At 46.0% G+C, this 19,559-nt stretch overlaps 1 protein-coding gene across 1 annotated transcript in view; it reads left to right on the top strand.

Annotated features, from left to right (window-relative positions):
• LOC126281741 (uncharacterized) overlaps positions 1 to 19,559 on the top strand; it is a 500,256-nt gene that overhangs the window by 187,263 nt on the left and 293,434 nt on the right. The window contains exon 2 of the mRNA XM_049980928.1: positions 3,521 to 3,614. Coding sequence (XP_049836885.1) covers positions 3,521 to 3,614 — 94 coding nt within the window. The remainder of the gene's footprint in view (positions 1 to 3,520; positions 3,615 to 19,559) is intronic.

The raw sequence follows: 19,559 nt of genomic DNA, 5'->3' as shown, positions 1-19,559 counted from the left end.
GAAGTTACTATGTTACCTTCACAGCCGCACTGACAGGTGTTTCATCGGGGCGAGACATAAGTCTCTTTAACAACGAGGGGAAAAAGCTTCGTCGAAAGGAACTCACACAGATTTATTTTTTTAGCTCGTAAGTCTTATACTATGCCATACTCTTCATCTCAAAGTTGCTTTTACTCTCAGTTATTTGTTGGACGTATTCAAATCTCCGTCTTCCTCCTACAATTCAGATGGAAAAATCACGGCATGTTCATGGGTGAAGTAGGTGTAAAAACTAATTTCATACAATTTTTAAAAACTCACATTTACATCAATGAAACTTAATGCAACACAGAACAAAGGAAACTGTGTTCATTTAAAATTAAGTTAGCCTTTCTTTGACATACGAAATAACTTTTTCTTTGACGTACGAAATAACTTTATGCATATTGCATATTATACGGCGATAAGTATTCATACCGTCAGGTACATATAAATCACCGCTTCAATTTCTGGTAAGAAATGCTTTAGGTGCCACTACTGGCTACGTCAGTACATATCCTTAGGTGACACGTGCCCAGAATCTTGCCTAGTGATTTGGTACATATGAAAACAGTTTCGCAAACAATTTTCATAAAACCAAATTGTATTCTATTTGTTCTCCCGTGGATCAAAGTATTCCTGCCACCTGAGGACGTTCAGTGAATGGAAGCGGTTGTAAAAATGAAAAAGTTTCTTAACAGCAAATAACTTGGTATTTTACGTAAAAGGAGTATTAAAAAATTTTAAGTGTCATACCAAAAAGGAAAGTTACGAATAATTTATTTTTCTGTGTTTGCATAAAAGTGTGTGCAGTTCCGGTAAACAGTGAAACTCCCAGGCCACAGTACGGCATCACGCGGCTAGAAGAGCAAGAATAAAAGAAAATCTCCGCTGTGTCAGTGGGCTACGCTATTTTGTTTCGGCTTCTCTGGCGATGCGCTACGGGACGGTGGTGGCGTGGTTTCAGTGTGTAGCAGGACTGTAGCCGTATATTTGCAGCCAAACGAGTAATTAATTACATAACTCGATTCCTCCGATGTGATAAGTAAAAGGTCGTGATTACCCTCCGTACCAAAAAAACAGTATTTCCGGTAGTGTCTTTCTTTGTACCTTCCTTCACTGTATGAAGCCATGTCATGTAGGCTGCTTACTCTCAGCAAATTCACCGCAAAGACTACATTTGTCTCCACGCTCTCACATTATTTTCAGAAACTTGCTTGAGAAGCTTTATGTTAAAGAAGAGGTCATCGTAAGTTTGTCTATGAGTCAAACGGGATCTTCTAAGTAACTAAGGGGATAATAAACTTTTCTAAAAGATAGGGTCATCGCCTTACACTATTAAAATTATTTATTTACAATTGGAATTTCGGCATTTTGCTATTTTCACGTGGAAACAGCTGAAATGTTCCACTTAAAAATGGTCAGAGACCTAAATTTTAATATTCAACTTCACAAATTAATAATTTTAACGGTCGAACGCTGCAACGGTGTCCTTTAAAAAGTTTTATATGACTGTGAGCGCCACTCCAGGAAATATTATCGGAGATAAAAAAGGTGTTTTGATGCAAACAGATCATTTAAAGTACACGTTATTTTACCCTCCAATACAGCAACGTAAGCATACTTGTAAGGTCGTAGGCATTTGCGGCAGGAGACAATTTCCATAAGATTCTCGTGGCTTGTCGACCGCGTCAAGTCGTAAAATGCACCAACTTGAAAACAGGTATTGTAACTGGCCGAAACGTTGCTACATTTTACGACATAACACAGTGGACAACTCACAAGAATTTTACACTCCTGGAAATTGAAATAAGAACACCATGAATTCATTGTCCCAGGAAGGGGAAACTTTATTGACACATTCCTGGGGTCAGATACATCACATGATCACACTGACAGAACCACAGGCACATAGACACAGGCAACAGAGCATGCCCAATGTCGGCACTAGTACAGTGTATATCCACCTTTCGCAGCAATGCAGGCTGCTATTCTCCCATGGAGACGATCGTAGAGATGCTGGATGTAGTCCTGTGGAACGGCTTGCCATGCCATTTCCACCTGGCGCCTCAGTTGGACCAGCGTTCGTGCTGGACGTGCAGACCGCGTGAGACGACGCTTCATCCAGTCCCATACATGCTCAATGGGGGACAGATCCGGAGATCTTGCTAGCCAGGGTAGTTAACTTACACCTTCTAGAGCACGTTGGGTGGCACGGGATACATGCGGACGTGCATTGTCCTGTTGGAACAGCAAGTTCCCTTGCCGGTCTAGGAATGGTAGAACGATGGGTTCGATGACGGTTTGGATGTACCGTGCACTATTCAGTGTCCCCTCGACAATCACCAGAGGTGTACGGCCAGTGTAGGAGATCGCTCCCCACACCATGATGCCGGGTGTTGGCCCTGTGTGCCCCGGTCGTATGCAGTCCTGATTGTGGCGCTCACCTGCACGGCGCCAAACACGCATACGACCACCATTGGCACCAAGGCAGAAGCGACTCTCATCGCTGAAGACGACACGTCTCCATTCGTCCCTCCATTCACGCCTGTCGCGACACCACTGGAGGCGGGCTGCACGATGTTGGGGCGTGAGCGGAAGACGGCCTAACGGTGTGCGGGACCGTAGCCCAGCTTCATGGAGACGGTTGCGAATGGTCCTCGCCGATACCCCAATAGCAACAGTGTCCCTAATTTGCTGGGAAGTGACGGTGCGGTCCCCTACGGCACTGCGTAGGATCCTACGGTCTTGGCGTGCATGCGTGCGTCGCTGCGGTCCGGTCCCAGGTCGACGGGCACGTGCACCTTCCGCCGACCACTGGCGACAACATCGATGTACTGTGGAGACCTCACGCGACACGTGTTGAGCAATTCGGCGGTACGTCCACCCGGCCTCCCGCATGCCCACTATACGCCCTCGCTCAAAGTCCGGCAACTGCACATACGGTTCACGTTCACGCTGTCGCGGCATGCTAGCAGTGTTAAAGACTGCGATGGAGCTCCGTATGCCACGGCAAACTGGCTGAAACTGACGGCGGCGGTGCACAAATGCTGCGCAGCTAGCGCCATTCGACGGCCAACACCGCGGTTCCTGGTGTGTCCGCTGTGCCGTGCGTGTGATCATTGCTTGTACAGCCCTCTCGCAGTGTCCGGAGCAAGTATGGTGGGTCTGACACACCGTTGTCAATGTGTTCTTTTTTCCATTTCCAGGAGTGTATATTCAAAATGTTCAAATGTGTGTGAAATCTTATGGGACTTCACTGCTAAGGCCATCAGTCCCTAAGCTTACACACTACTTATCCTAAATAATCCTAAGGACAAACGCCCGAGGGAGGACTCGAACCTCCGCCGGGACCAGCCGCACAGTCCATGACTGCAGCGCCTCAGACCGCTGGGCTAATCGTGCGCGACCAGAATTGTATGAAAATGAGTGTATTTTTTGTGAGTGTTGTTGTGTTGTGCGCCCCTCGGCAGTGTACTTGTTGTGTTCTGTGTGCGTGCAGGTTGTAGGCGGCAGAGCGGGCCAGCCAGCGACTATTGCGAGGTCGGGGCCGATGGGCCGCCTGAGGTTCGAACTCGGGCCTACCATCGTGGAGGGTGAGCCGAGCCTCTGTGTGTCACACACTAACCGCACCGCACCGCACGGCGCACCTCACCAACCGCAGCACCCGGTGGCCGACAGCGCGTCTGCGTCCAATACCTCGCACATTAATAACGCCGACTAACACCCTTTACGGTTCTGGGTCTAACTCTGTCTGCAAACACTGCACCTCACTTACTAGTTTAAGTACTGACCTACGAACTGCCAAAAGCATGAACACTGAAACCAGCACGACTCCACTCCCTTCTAATAAATTATAATTTTCCAGAAACGCTCTTTCACTCCGCAGCGGATTGTATGCTATTTTGAAACGTTCTTGCAGACTAAAATTTTATATGTTGTGGAGTTGAACTCGGCGCCTTGACTCTTTGGGAACGGCTCTTGCCGATCAAGGTAAGAGCTTTCTAAATGACAGCTTCTTTGCCATTTGTCTCTTAATTATGTCCACTATTGCAATATGGTCAATAGGGCTACCGTCAAGTGCGGTGGCGGTGCACCGTCCCTCCCACATGTCAACCATGTCACGCAGAAATCTACACACACTTTCGTCAAACGTACCCCATTTGACGACGTCAAACATTCTCCATTTGACGATGTCAAACATACTTCACTCGACGGCGACATGTATATACAGATTTTTGCGCGATACTTTTGACATATGCTGAAGGTACTGAATGGTAAAACGGCGAAAATTTTGTCGTTTATAAACTTTTAGATGACTGGTCCGCAATAAAGAAGCTAAGAGCGGAACCCAAAACAGGTAAGGTTCCGTGTTCGAGTGATGGCTCATCACGGAGTTTTAATCTGCCACGAAGTTTCAATGATAATTTTACAAGAAGCGTTTCGAAATCGTAATTGTGCCTGCACTTAGGTCGAATTAGGGCGCCTCTCTATCAAAGCACTGGCCACGAACGTTTACACCTACATCTGTATCAGCACTCGACCTTTGATTGTTTTCTAGTGGAACAAGCTAAAGGGCGGCCATGGTGGCCGAGCGGTTCTAGGCGTTACAGTCTGGAACCGAGGGACCGCTACGGTCGCGGGTTCGAACCCTGCCTCAGGCATGGATGTGTGTGATGTCCTTAGGTTAGTTAGGTTTAAGTAGTTCTAAGTTGTAGGGGACTGATGACCTCAGATGTTAAATCCCATAGTGCTCAGAGCCATTTGAACCATTTGAACAAGCTAAAATGTTTCCCAGTGGTCCACTGTAAAGCACATGGCCGTAGGCGCTCTGTACCAACGGTACAATTTTCTGCCCTATTCCTTTCGTCTATGGAGTAAGGGGAAAGGAGAGCGTGAGTACGCCTCGGTGCGGGTCCTGCCCTCTCTCATTCTTACGGTTCCTAGAGAGACACGCGCCTGAGTAGTACAATTACCGCATCGTCTTCCTACATCGCGCATCCATTAAATTTACCCAAAAGAGTTTTTCGATAACAAACTCTTTCTTCCAAAGCGTCTCAGATTCCTTCAGCACCTAATTTGGGAACATAAGTTTCACAACCATACGTTGTATCCATGGAGATTTCACTAAATGGAAACAAATTGCAATAAACTATCGGCGAGAGAAGGAGCAAAAAAGGTGATACATCCCGAGCAACGTACACCACTTGAAGGTGGAAATAAAGGATGTTTGACAGAGCAGGTGTCAGTGGATAAACGGATGCATGAGGACACACGTCATGTTTGTACCGGTGTTTTAGGCCGACACTGGAAAGGGCAGTGAGCTGCAGCAGCGCCAAAGGCACGTCTTCCGCCCGGAAAGCCGGGGTCATCTGCTGCTAGTGCAGCCGTGCGTCGCCTCTGAGGCGGTGTGGAAGGATGGCTGGCCCCACGAGGTTGTCGCCAGTAGTCGCCGCCCACGTGACGAGACTGAACTGGCGCTGGCGGTTTGATGCGACCGTACCGCGCGAATTCTCCGTAGCTCACAGGGGGCCGTCGTGAACGTTGCCGATGCCGACGCCGATGCTCGTATAGGTAGCCTAATCCGTGAATAGGATGGATGATGGAGATCCCAGCACCGTGGTGGCCTGTGCGACGAATCGGCGATAAATCCGTCGCCTCGGAGCCCGCAGGCAATAAGGCGTGCACGCGTCGGAAGTGACAGGGTTGGTGGGGACAGAACGTCGGCCGCGCTGGCGGACCGCCTGCCTGCTGCTGGCGCTCACTCTCGTGCGCAGCCGAGCTGCCCAGCTGGGTCCGCTGCCAGCTGCCACTTCTCATGAAGCCAGATCGCAGCTCGACATCTTGGCTGTATACGCGAACAGGGTCTGCGACCGGAAACTAGTCGCGAAAAAATATATAGGTGAATGAAGTACAAAGTGTAGCTGACTAACTTCCGTTTTCTAAATAAATACTTTAAAACTACGGACCAGCAAACAGAATTCTACGACCAAAATAATGGAGAAAATCGCGAAAAATATTACGATCTGTGCTACATTTTACTATGGGATATATTTGACACGTTACGATTCTAGCAGAGCGTCTACGAATATCTCCGATATTTGCCTCCTCCACTGACGACCCCAACGCTTGAGCAGTAGTAGACATAGGTCACACAGACACGCAGTAAGCGGTTTCCTTCGCAGATGCGTCGAGAGATTCTCGAAGCCTTTCCAACACGCCTAAGTCTTCCTTCCGGACACGCAACTAATAATTTCACGTGTTCATTTAGTTTCGTGTCGCCTTGTGGTACGATCTCTAAAGACCCTGCCCGAAAGAAAAGATGATTTGCAATTTACTGTGCCAGCGTGCTTCAGTCTCGTTAGTGTTCAGGGTCGCTAGCAGGCGTTGTAGGATACACAAGGGGCGTCCATAGCGCCAGGTGTCGAGTGATCACTGAACGACACGGAACTGCCCGGTACACGTGCGAGCCAGCGTTACCGCAGTTTGTTAGGAGCCTCGTTGTGCGTCTCCATTTGGCCCCTCGGACGAATCGTACTGATCCAGATTTTCGAGGGCATTTGTTTGTGAGAGTAAACAGGGAGTGGGCAGCTGCAGAACGGGACGGCAGGCATACTCGTCGTAGAGGTTCTGGTCAGCCACGTCTGTCCGCCGAAAGGCAGGATCGCCGTGTTGCGCGCCGAGCACGTCGCAACACTTCAGTCTGCGGACGCCACCCGAGAGCAAGAGGCGGACTGCCTGCTGCTTTCTGTGCCATCTCGCACCATTGGTCAGAGATTAGCCGGACCTGCACTAGGGGACTACGGTGCCACGTGTGTGTGTGTGCCGGCTGCGGTGGTCTCGCGGTTCTAGGTGCGCAGTCCGGAACCGTGCGACTGCTACGGTCGCAGGTTCGAATCCTGCCTCGGGCATGGATGTGTGTGATGTCCTTAGGTTAGTTGGGTTTAAGTAGTTCTTTGAGTCCCATAGTGCTCAGAGCCATTTGAACCATTTGTGTGTGTGTGTGTGTGTGTGTGTGTGTGTGTGTGTGTGTGTGAGGACCGGGAAGCGTGGACTTCTGATGAATGGCGTCGCGTTGTATTCACCGATGTTCAGCGAGTATGGCGGCGACCTGCTGAGATTCTTCCAATGTTTTGGAGAGCTTCGACGGGTGTTACTCCTGCCGTCATGGCCTTGGGAACACTGACACTACAGCAGTACGTCACGCATGTACTCCACCCTCGTGTATTACTTCTCATGCGACACTAGCAACGCGTTACTTTTCAACAGGCCAGTGCTCGTTCACTTACGGAACGTGTTTCCACGAACACTCTGCACAATGTCGAGATACTACCGTGGTGAGCGAGAACCCCTGATCACTCCCAGATAGAACGTGTGTGCGATCAGCTCCGACGTCAACTTTACCCCGGTGCCAGGATCCAGGAATAGAGGACCCGTAATGAAAGAGAATGCAATGGCTCAAAGACAGCCTTCTCATCCGAAATAGTGCGTCCTTCCAAGCCAGAGTGGCCACAATATCGTACTGACAAGTGGGATTATACTGACAAGTCCTGTGTAAATCTCACTCGATTTTCTAATCACTGAATAACAAAAAATCACATAACCTCTCAACCGGCGCAATTTCTTTTCCTTTCTTCCACCACTTCCAGGTGCTTCATTTTTTTCTTTTGTCAGCAGATATATGTAAGAGATGAGCTGGGTACAACAGCTCTTTTGTCTTTGTCATCGGCATTATCTTGCCTTTCCCCGCATGTAAAGAGAACTGCCAGTCATTACACCAAGCGGAAATCCTCTCCTTACGACCACCCAACAGTGACATGTTTAAGTAGTTCTAAGTTCTAGGGGACTGATGACTATAGATGTTAAGTCCCATAGTTCTCAGAGCCTTTCGAACCATTTGAACCTACTTCACATTCGCCATCCTTGGGTTCCCGATTGCAGACGTGGCTACGGTAGCGGCGTTTCACTTACGGCTGTAGGCGTACGTCAGTGCTACCCTTGTTCATTTCATTCCCCTCGAGATTTTTGTTACAAAGTATGAAATAAATGCTACTGAAAATTTGAACTGCGTTATATCACTATCGAGGGATAAAGAGAATTGGAAATTCGATTTTGCTTTTTTCCCGTATGACTGCAGACGATATTAACAATTAAAATTTAGTATTCCTGTCGTAGCCAAAGTCGCTAAAGTGCTGGTTTATTTTGATCTGGAGATAGGTATTTTGAACCCTGGTTGTTGAAGAAACGAAGAGGAGAAGCAGGGAACACTGGCCGTATATAAAGAAGGCCAGCACGGATGGTCACTGGTTTTCTTTGAGTTGCGGTAGAGCGCCACGGAAATGCTGAAAAACATGATTTTGCAGACACTCTCGAAGGTAACGAATATTAACCCGGAAAAGTACCCGTTGGTAAAAAAAATTTTGACACAGGATTAATAAAAAATAAAGAAAATTTAAGATAGTGGTTTATGCTCCTTCAGATGTTCTGTGTAGTCTCTCCCCGCTAGCGTACACTGTGCAGAAGTTTCATTCAACCAACTGAAACAGTAAGCGCTGCTTTGATATGTTGTTCGTTTCGCACGTCACGTGGGCTTCAACGACGGTTAATCGTCAAATAGTCCAATCTTTGTTTCAGTTTCTGCACTCTGTCGTTTTGTGCTAGATTCGTACGTGGAGTTTCGTCAACGGTGACGGTTTTCCCCAGAAAGGAACTGCTGATGCTTGCGTTTCAATCAAGTCGCGGCCGGCGTCCGTGCGTCGGTTTTGCCTGTGAGTCAAGGAGTGCGGGTCAGCACCTGCACCCACTTTTCTCTTTTTCAGAACTTTCTGGACAATGTCTAGAGCTCCTCATTTAACAGATGTTACTCCATTGTGATTTGTGAGACAGCCGCGTCCACGCACTATGCTTACACGTCCACTGATGGAATGCACATCTCTTGTTTGAAGTTGCTAGTGGTAACTGTCACCTTAGTTACCACGCTGTTGTCGCTTACGCGACAGTAGTAAAATCAGCGTCGAAGCTTTTTGGATGGAAGGTGTACAGTTAACAAATTTTGTAAAAAAAGTCAGTATTAAATGAAGAATCCATTCTTCAGCCCCTACGTGACGCTCTCATCGGAACCGTGAAGGCAAGACTATGCTACCTGAGAAAATTTCGCAAGGCAGTATCGCTAAAAAAGGCATTTTCTTGTTGGTCGGTTTCGACGGAGCTATGTTACCGTCATCGGATCATATTCTTTCGAGTTTTTACAACGTATTATCCATCAGTATTAAAGTCGCCTCACACTGCAGTTGCACTTCCCACTACCACGAAGATCGCAACACATCAGCATGTCAAATGCCCCAACATAAACATAGCTACCGTGGCACACGGAGGTCGTCGTTTTGCAGTGGCACAGTGCCATCTGGTGGACGTTCATGGAGACCATCGTGGTTACACTGGCACTGTGGCACCTGGTGGACGTAGATGGAGACCGTTGTGTTGACACCGGCACGGTGTAGCCTCAGGGAGGTACGTGGAGATCGTTGTGCCTACACTGGCGCACTGCCGCCTGATGGACGTACACGGAGATCGTTCTCACACCACTTGTATCACTTGTCAGCTGGTACTGAGCACCAACACTTGCAATCGGCGCAGTGTAGTTATGTTTGGTTTCTACATAATATTTTTACATTTTACATGCCGACGTGTTGTGATCTTCGTGGCAGTGGGAAGTTCATCTGTAATGTGAAGCAACTTGTAACACTGATGGAAAATATGTTGCCAAAATTCAAAAGCGTAAGATCCGATGATGACGACATAGCTCTGAAGAAAACCAGCCATTCAATGAAATGCTCTTTTACCTGTCTTGGATTGTTAAGTTTACTTAAGTTACCAATATTGTAGGTCGCCCCCATATTGACGATGTCAGTAATATATAAAGATTAGACTATTTGCTGTGTAGTAACGAATCATTTAAGAAGTAATTCTTCCCGGCACCATACGATACTGAGAAGAGCTGAAACTTTAATATGTGGTACCGTGCTAAGTAGCCTGTGCCATGTACTTCAGAGTGTTCTGCAGAGTACAAATGTAGATCTGAAGGCCCTCTCACCCGATGAGCGAAAACGCTCGTGTTAATTATCCACCGTTGACGTGTCAGGCGGGCCAACCGGGACCGAGTGACCGCGGTGTCGTTTCCAGGAAATGGCGTCACCTGGATGCCGACTGGAGGGCCTGTGGCCAGCAGTGCTCCCCCGGTCGCTGTCGGAGGCGCTGCTTCTCGATGCGAGCAGCTCCTCAGTTGGCGTCAGGAGTGTGACTCGACCGATTCCAATACTCCCGCCAAGGAAACGTACCGGGGACTGAACCTGGGTCCTCTGCGTGGCAGTCAGCCAGTCCGATCACCCAGCTGCGGGAGCAGAATTGATGAGCGACACTAGTCAAGTCAGTCAAACAGCACGCAACGTATCTGTACAGTAATTAGAAAGGCCTGCCCTTGCTAGTATTATTGCTGTACAAAGTGAGTTTCTGCCGTGCGGCAGGTGAGGTGCACAGACGGGTACCGCCGTGGCTGGCTGGTGCGGCAGCTGACAGTAACAGCTGCTACACGCGCAGCTTGAGGGCACCGCTCCGAGCAAGCGCGCGCCCCTCCCTGGTACCGGTTTCTTTTGACGAGGGATGGGACGCAGAGGCCGGCAGAGGGGTAGAAAAAACGGGAGCCCGTGTGAGCGGCGCGGCGGCGTGCAGCAAGCAGCGCCTGCAGAGCTACGAAAACAAACCTCCCCGGCCAGTCCCCACGTGTCCCCTGCTGCCGCGCGGCCGTGGCGAGCAGCTGTCTCCGCCTTAACACGACGCCCCGAGGAAACGCAGAGGCGTTGCACTTCTGTCAGTAGAGTAGGAGTTTCACTGCCGAGCCACCGACAAGCTAGAGGTAGGTGTCAACTGCCAATTCAAATGTTCCGAGTACAATAGCTGGCTGGTCACAGAAAGAGGTCTGGACCGATGCCCGTATCTGCAATAATAGTGACCTGCGGATAAATATCCGGGCATCAGTAATAATAATGACCGTCTTTTTTAATCTCGCCATCGTTGTTGACGGTAGCACCTCGGGAAGTACGCAGCCACTACGTACTTTTTTTAAATAGGTTGTAAATTAACTATATTCATGTGGCTACTCACGCAGCATACATGATCGTCATGAAATATATCTTGGAAACCAGTCACATGTATATCGATTTAGTGAAGCAGTTGATGCGCAGGTAGCTGACAACCGCCGTTATCCCAGTCCACCATTTTACGACATACGAGGGTAAGTCCATTATTATCCGCAATTTAGTTATTTTGTTTAGTTTGGCAGTGCCGTCGTTTTACGTCGATGCTTTATTTATTTGTCGTTATATGTTTGCAACTTTCAAGCTGTTAGGTTAGTTTCGTTATCGCTGGCGTGCTGTTAACAATGGCTCCTCCGCTGTCTAGTTGCACAAAAGAAGAGCAACTTTCAGTGATCCGTTTTTTGTGGTCGTAAGGCGTATCAGGGACCGAAATTCATCGAAGACTTTCGGTACAGTATGGAAACAGGGTTTTGCCACAACGGAGTGTCTACGAATGGTTTGAAAAATTCCGAAATGATCGCACAAGTGTTACGCACGACGAAGGAGCCGGACAACCGTTTACCGGCACAAATGAAGAATTCATTGAGCATTCACGTGAATGATTCTCTTAGACAGATTATTAATTATGACGAAGTGGCACATCGTCTGCAAATTAGTCACGGTTTGCCTACGAAATCAAAAAAAGTTCAAATGTGTGTGAAATCTTATCGGACTTAACTGCTGAGGTCATCAGTCCCTAAGTTTACACACTACTTAACCCATCCCCAAGGGAGGACTCGAACCTCCGCCGGGACGAGCCGCACAGTCCAGGACTGCAGTGCCCTAGACCGCTCGGCTAATCCCGCGTGGCCTACGAAGTCATCCACAACAGACTTGGGTTTCATAAAGTGTGTGCCCCAAAACTACTCACACACTCGCATAAAGAAACGCGAAGGGGACGACTACTTAGGCAGGATCATTACTGGTGACGACACACGGATCCATCATTACGAGCCGGAGTGTTAACGGCGAGGTATGGAATGCAAACATACAAATTCTCCGTGCAAGAAAAGCTTCTAGACCCAACAGTCCGCAGGAAAACTGATGCTTACGGTTCTTTGCTACGCGTAAGGTCCAGTACTGGAACATTATGGGGAAAGGGGCACAACAATAAACAGTGTACGTTAGAGTGAGTTGCTTACCGCCAGCCTAAAGCCTGCAATTCGAAGCAAACGCCGAGGATTGCTGTCGAAAGGTGCTGTGTTGTTGCACGACAGTGCCCGCCTGCCTACTGCTGCCCACACTGCTGAAACGCTCCAGAAACTCAAATTTGAAGTACTGACTCATCCTCCATATAGTCCCGATCTCGCCCCTTCTGACTGTCACTTGTTCGGTCCACTCAGACAGCGATTTAAGGGGCCGCCGACTTGCCTCGGACGAAGCAGCCGAAGAAGCGGTGCATTCGTGGCTCGCAGCTCAACCGAGAACCTTCTATTGCGAGGGCATCGGGAAGCTTGTACAATGATGAACCAAGTGCGCTGAAACGTAAGAAGACAATGTCGGAAAAATTATGTTCTTCTAAGTTTCCTATTTGTTTACAATAAAATTTTATAACTGCTTTGTGGCTAATAATTGACTTTCCCTCGTACACAAAATCACGTAAATAATGGACGATAATAATAATAATAATAATAATATCTCTTCTGGGCCATTACATCCACTGGAATCGACTCTCCATCTTTTGGCTCCTGTCTGTGTTCCACATACGACATTAATGTTGTACGGTGTAAAATCAGCGAAGCTGTCAACATTCCTTTGAAATAAATTTACAGGTACACATTGCAACGCTTATTACATGGAGATGGCTTGTACGTTAATATCATTAAACATTATAGTGTTTTTACGTACTTTAGGTAAACAAAGTAGCCTACATTACAACTAACAGAATGCGATATGTGACGACACCCGTTAGTAACTACATTTGACTCCCAAATGTTACGGAAGTGTACCGCACAAAAAATCACAGAAAACTAGCTTACAGAACGTATCAAGATTGTGATAGGTATGACGCTACATTTGTTTATTTTATTTTGTCCCTTAGATATAAACGGTCCGTCGCCTATACGAATGTTTCTCTGCGCACTAGACTCCAGAGATGCTGTTATGAATGTATGATTTTTATTTTTTTTTATTTTTTGGGAGGTTAGTATGGGATGGGGGGAGAGGACAGCAATGTCTTAGCAAAGATTTATGTTTTAGGAATGTCACAAATGACAAATATTTTCATTCCAGATCGTAGGTTCAATCCTCTAACGGAAATTTAACTCACTTATTTTATAGGCGATAGGCGAGCTCACTAAGATGCCAGGCCATTGTATGTTATCTTCTTTTTCTTTACAATGGTCTGAAATGTTCCTGTTTCTGGTTAAGTATAATGCTCAGAATCTCGATTACTGTTTCTTTTTATGTAGCTCATTCTGGTGCCGCCAGTTACTTTAGTTGAAAAGATAATCATCTAGGTAATTGAAAATCTGATAGCAATGAATAATTAAACTCGAGAGGGCTATAGCAAAACCAGTTCTCAAATTATTAATTCCTACTTCATTAGGTTCCCATAATATATAATGGATTATTTAACAGAATGAGACCAATTAACCAATTATTCTTTATTTTTCTAGATGCATATTTGACTGGTTGTCACTATTGGGCCAATGGAACTTGCTTCAACTGTGGTCTGTGTTCAACACATTTCTTTTCTGTTTGAAGAAATTAGATGAATTTATCACGTTTATCATTTACCATTACAGGAGATACCTAGAATCTCTACTGAGAATTTATCTTGCTCGTCGTATACGACTAAACGACCACACCCTCGTTGTAACTGTGGCAAATGGCAAAAACAAAAATAAAATTTGGCCACTGATATCAAATAATATTTGCTTTTCTCGAACAGCGAAATCAGACCCACGTCAGGCTTTGATTCTAACTCGACCACTTTCGCACTATGATACAAATATTAATTAACCCCCAGCTCAGGAAATTTCTGCTAATGCTCGGGCAGTAAAAGGCACTTTCTGGTCTCTGGTTTCTTCTTAGAGAAACGACACACTCACGACCTCCGGCCAGTCTGCCCCACTCCCTCTCTCCCTCCCCACCTTTTTTTTTTTTTTTTTTTTTGGTCGTCTGTCTACTGACTGGTTTGATGCGGCCCGCCACGAATTCCTTTCCTGTGCTAACCTCTTCATCTCAGAGTAGCACTTGCAACCTACGTCCGCAATTATTTGCTTGACGTATTCCAATCTGTGTCTTCCTCTACAGTTTTTGCCCTCTACAGCTCCCTCTAGCACCATGGAAGTCATTCCCTCATGTCTTAGCAGATGCCCTATCATCCTGTCCCTTCTCCTTATCAGTGTTTTCCGCACATTCCTTTCCTCTCCGATTCCGCTTAGAACCTCCTCATTCCTTACCTTATCAGTCCACCTAATTTTCAACATTCGTCTATAGCACCACATCTCAAATGCTTCGATTCTCTTCTGTTCCGGTTTTCCCAGTCCATGTTTCACTACCATACAATGCTGTACTCCAGACGTACATCCTCAGAAATTTCTTCCTCAAATTAAGGCCGGTATTTGATATTAGTAGACTTCTCTTGGCCAGAAATGCCTTTTTTGCCATAGCGAGTCTGCTTTTGATGTCCTCCTTGCTCCGTCCGTCATTGGTTATTTTACTGCCTAGGTAGCAGAATTCCTTAACTTCATTGACTTCGTGACCATCAATCCTGATGTTAAGTTTCTCGCTGTTCTCATTTCTACAACTTCTCATTACCTTCGTCTTTCTCCGATTTACTCTCAAACCATACTTTGTACTCATTAGACTGTTCATTCCGTTCAGCAGATCATTTAATTCTTCTTCACTTTCACTCAGGATAGCAATGTCATCAGCGAATCCTATCATTGATATCCATTCACCTTGTATTTTAATTCCACTTCTGAACCTTTCTTTTATTTCCATCACTGCTTCCTCGATGTACAGATTGAAGAGTAGGGGCGAAAGGCTACAGCCTTGTCTTACACCCTTCTTAATACGAGCACTTCGTTCTTGATTGTCCACTCTTATTATTCCCTCTTGGTTGTTGTACATTTTTTCAGAATCTTGAACAGCTTGCACCATTTTATATTGTCGAACGCTTTTTCCAGGTCGACAAATCCTATGAACGCGTCTTGATTTTTCTTTAGCCTTGCTTCCATTATTAGCCGTAACGTCAGAATTGCCTCTCTTGTGCCTTTACTTTTCCTAAAGCCAAACTGATCGTCACCTAGCGCATTCTCAATTTTCTTTTCCATTCTTCTGTATATTATTCTTGTAAGCAGCTTCGATGCATGAGCTGTTAAGCTGATTGTGCGATAATTCTCGCACTTGTCAGCTCTTGCCGTCTTCGGAATTGTGTGACTGATGCTTTTCCGAAAGTCAGATGGTATGTCGCCAGACTCATAGATTCCACACACCAACGTGAATAGTCGTTTTGTTGCCACTTCCCCTAATGATTTTAGAAATTCTGATGGAATGTTATCTGTCCCTTCTGCCTTATTTGACCGTAAGTCCTCCAAGGCTCTTTTAAATTCCGATTCTAATACTGGATCCCCTATCTCTTCTAAGTCGACTCCTGTTTCTTCTTCTATCACATCAGACAAATCTTCACCCTCATAGAGGCCTTCAGTGTATTCTTTCCACCTGTCTGCTCTCTCCTCTGCATTTAACAGTGGAATTCCCGTTGCACTCTTAATGTTACCACCGTTGCTTTTAATGTCACCAAAGGTTGTTTTGACTTTCCTGTATGCTGAGTCTGTCCTTCCGACAATCATATCTTTTTCGATGTCTTCACATTTTTCCTGCAGTCATTTCGTCTTAGCTTTCCTGCACTTTCTATTTATTTCATTTCTCAGCGACTTGTATTTCTGTATTCCTTATTTTCCCGGAACATGTTTGTGCTTCCTCCTTTCATCAATCAACTGAAGTATTTCTTCTGTTACCCATGGTTTCTTCGCAGCTACCTTCTTTGTACCTATGTTTTCCTTCCCAACTTCTGTGATGGCCCTTTTTAGAGACGTCCATTCCTTTGCAACTATTACAACAGTATGGTAACCAACTATGTTTTTATTAAAAATGCGCACTGAGTCACACCGTGATCTTAGTTGACGTTACTAATCCCGGGAAACTGGCGTTGTTTTTACCTGCTACACAACCGGTGTACTCGATTTCACTATACAAAAATCTGTTAACATCCAAAAATGGAAATTAAGTTATCGCACCAGTTATTAAGGTTTATTGTCACCAGCTTACTGACAGTCTTGATACGGCCTGCCACTAATTCGTCTCCTGTGCCAACATCTTCATCTCAGAGTAGCCCCCCATGTCGTCATTTATTTGTTTGCCCGAATTATTTACTTTTTCTATTCCAGTCTCTGTCTTCCCCTGCAGTTTTCATCCTCTCCAGATCCCTCTAGTACCAAGGAAGTTATTCCCTGATAGCTTAAAACATTACCTATCATCCTGTCCCTTCCTCATGTCAATGTTTCCATATGTTCCTTCCTCGCCGATTTTGCGGAGAAACTCCTCATGTCTTTTCTTATCAGTCCATCTAATTTTCAAAGTCGTTTTATGTCAAACGCTTCGATTACCTTCTTTTCCGGTTTTCCCCTCAGTCCACGATTCACCTGCAAAAATGATCCATGGAACATGAAATTATCTTTCGGTCGTTTTTGCCTGTGCTAATCTGCTTTTTAGGTCATTCTTGTTTAGTCCGTCATGTATTATTTTGCTCCCAACGTAGCAGAATTCCTTCTCTTAATTCTGATGGAACATTTACCGGTACACTCGTTTCTGCTTCTCCTCATTACTTTCTTCGGTTTAGCCTCAGTCGATAGTGTGTGCACATTAGACTGTTCTTTCTATTCAACTGGTCTTGTAATTCTTTCTCATTTTCACTAAGGATAGCACTGTTGTCTACGAATCTTATCATTGATGTCTTTTAACCCTGAATTTTAATCTCACTTCTGAATATTTCTTTATCTCCGTTATTGATTCTTAGATATACAGATTGAAATGTAGTGGCAAGAAACTGCATCGCTGTCTTTATACGCTTTATAATCCAAACACTTTGTTGTTGACCTACCATTCTTATTTTCCCTCTTTTTTCTTGTAAGCATAGTATACACATCAAAAAAGTTTGGTATCACCTCGGTTCCGGAACCTGTACAGAAAATTGGAATAGAGATCAACATAAACATCATATCCGCCTTTTTTATTGCTCATGAAAACCATACATTGCATGTTGTATCACCATACAGCGAGACCTTCAGAGGTCGTGGTCCAGATTTCTGTACATAACGGTACCTCTAATAGCCAATAGCACGTCCTCTTACACTGGTGCATGCCTGTATTCGTCGTGGGATACTATCCACAACTTCATCAAGGCACTGTTGGTCCAGATTGTCCCACGGCGATTCGGCGTAGATCCCTCAGAGTGGCTGGTGGCTCACGTCGTCCATAAACAGACATTTTCAATCTATTCCAAGCATGTTCGAACGTGCTGGCCACTCTAGTCTCGCGATGTCGTTATCCTGAAGGAAGTCGTTCACAAGATGTGCACGACGGGGACGCGAATTGTCGTCCATGTCGGAGGATGGCATTTACGTATCGTTCAGCCGTGACGGCGCCTTCCATGACCACCAGCGGCATAAGTCGGCCCCACGTCATGGCTCCCCAAAACATCAGGGAACCTCCACCTTGCTGCACTCGTTGGACTGTTTGTCTAAGGTGTTCAGCCTGACCGGGTTGCCTCCAAACACGTCTCCGACGATTGTCTGATTGAAGGCATACGCAACACTCATCGGTGAAAAAACGTGATGCCAACCCTGAGCGGTACTTTCGGCATGTCGTTGAGCCCATCTGAATCGCGCTGCATGGTGCCGTGGTTGCAAAGATGGACCTCGCCATGGACGTTGAGAATGAAGTTGCCCATCATGCAATCTATTGCGCACAGTTTGAGTTGTAACACGACGTCCTGTGGCTGCACGAAAAGCAACATGGTGCGTTGCTGTCAGGGTTCCTCCGAGCCATAATCCGTAGGTAGCGGTCATCCATTGCAGCAGTGGCCCTTGGGCGGACTGAGCGAGGCATGTCATCGACACTTCCTGTCTCTCTGTATCTCCTCCATGTCCGAACAACATCACTTTGGTTCACTCCGAGACGCCTGGACACTTCCCTTGTTGAGAGTCCTTCCTGGCACAAAGTAACAATGCGGACGCGATGGAACCGCGGTGTTGACCATCTAGGCATAGTTGAACTACAGACAACACGAGCCGTGCACCTCATTCCTGGTGGAATGACTGGAACTGATCGGCTGTCGGAGCCCCTCCGTCAAATAGGCGCTGCTCATGTTTGGGTGTTTACATCTTTGGGCGGGTTTAGTGACATCTCTGAACAGTCAAAGGGACTGTGTCAGTGATACGATGTCCACAGTCAACTTCTATCTTCCAGAGTTCTGGGAAACGGGCTGATGTAAAAGTTTTTTTGATGTGTGTATATAACCGGCCTTTCCACATAGATTATACCTATTTTTCTGAGAATTTCGAACATGATGTGCCATTTTACTTTGTCGAACTTTTTTGTAATTCTTGCTTTCATTCTAAAGCGTAGCTTCAGAGATGGTTCATTGCTGCCTCTGTTTTTTTCTAAAGTCAAACTCATCTAGCAGATGCTCAATTTTCTTTTCTTTGCTTTCGAGTGTTGCTTACGAAATTAAAATCCAACGACCTACTGGTGCTGCACGACATTATTTAGGTGGCGGAGAGTTCCGGAGGGCTTTCATAATTGTTTTATTAAGTTTACTAAGATTTACAATTACTCGGGCTATGTCCTTAGTCAATGACATGAAAATTACTGGGTCCGACGTTTGCTGATAAAAAAGAAGGCCAGGGGCAATGCTACCGTCGCAGCTCCATGATAACCGAACGGGTTAAAATAACTTACGAACTTAATATTCGACGATGCAAATAAATGACTCGCTGATGCGAATAAGAGGCCTAATAATGCGGTACAGTCTCTAATACTATTAGTCCTACCCGCACGGTCCACTAGTCGTAGGATATTTTGCTCTGGAATTTGTTGTTTGTGTGATTTGCACCACTGACAATGGATAGCATGTGTGGAAAATTCGAAATTGCACTGTGTTTCATGTTCTGTAAATCCTTAGTAACCGGGCGTGTGGGACCGAGTTTCCGGTTATAAGAAAGCCAAGGACACTTTTTTTGGGTTGGGGGTGGGGTGTTATCAGTTTTGTGGCCTGCTCAATTATTTCTTGTATATGCGTATTTCCCTACAGTTTTTGCCTTATTCTACTCTTTCAGTTACACACGACATGTTGACACATGCAGTATCTTCGTGCAACTTCTTCTAGCTATTGTTTTC

Source organism: Schistocerca gregaria, chromosome 7, assembly GCF_023897955.1.
Source record: "Schistocerca gregaria isolate iqSchGreg1 chromosome 7, iqSchGreg1.2, whole genome shotgun sequence".
NCBI lineage: Eukaryota > Metazoa > Arthropoda > Insecta > Orthoptera > Acrididae > Schistocerca > Schistocerca gregaria.
This window is presented reverse-complemented; position numbering and strand designations above follow the sequence as displayed.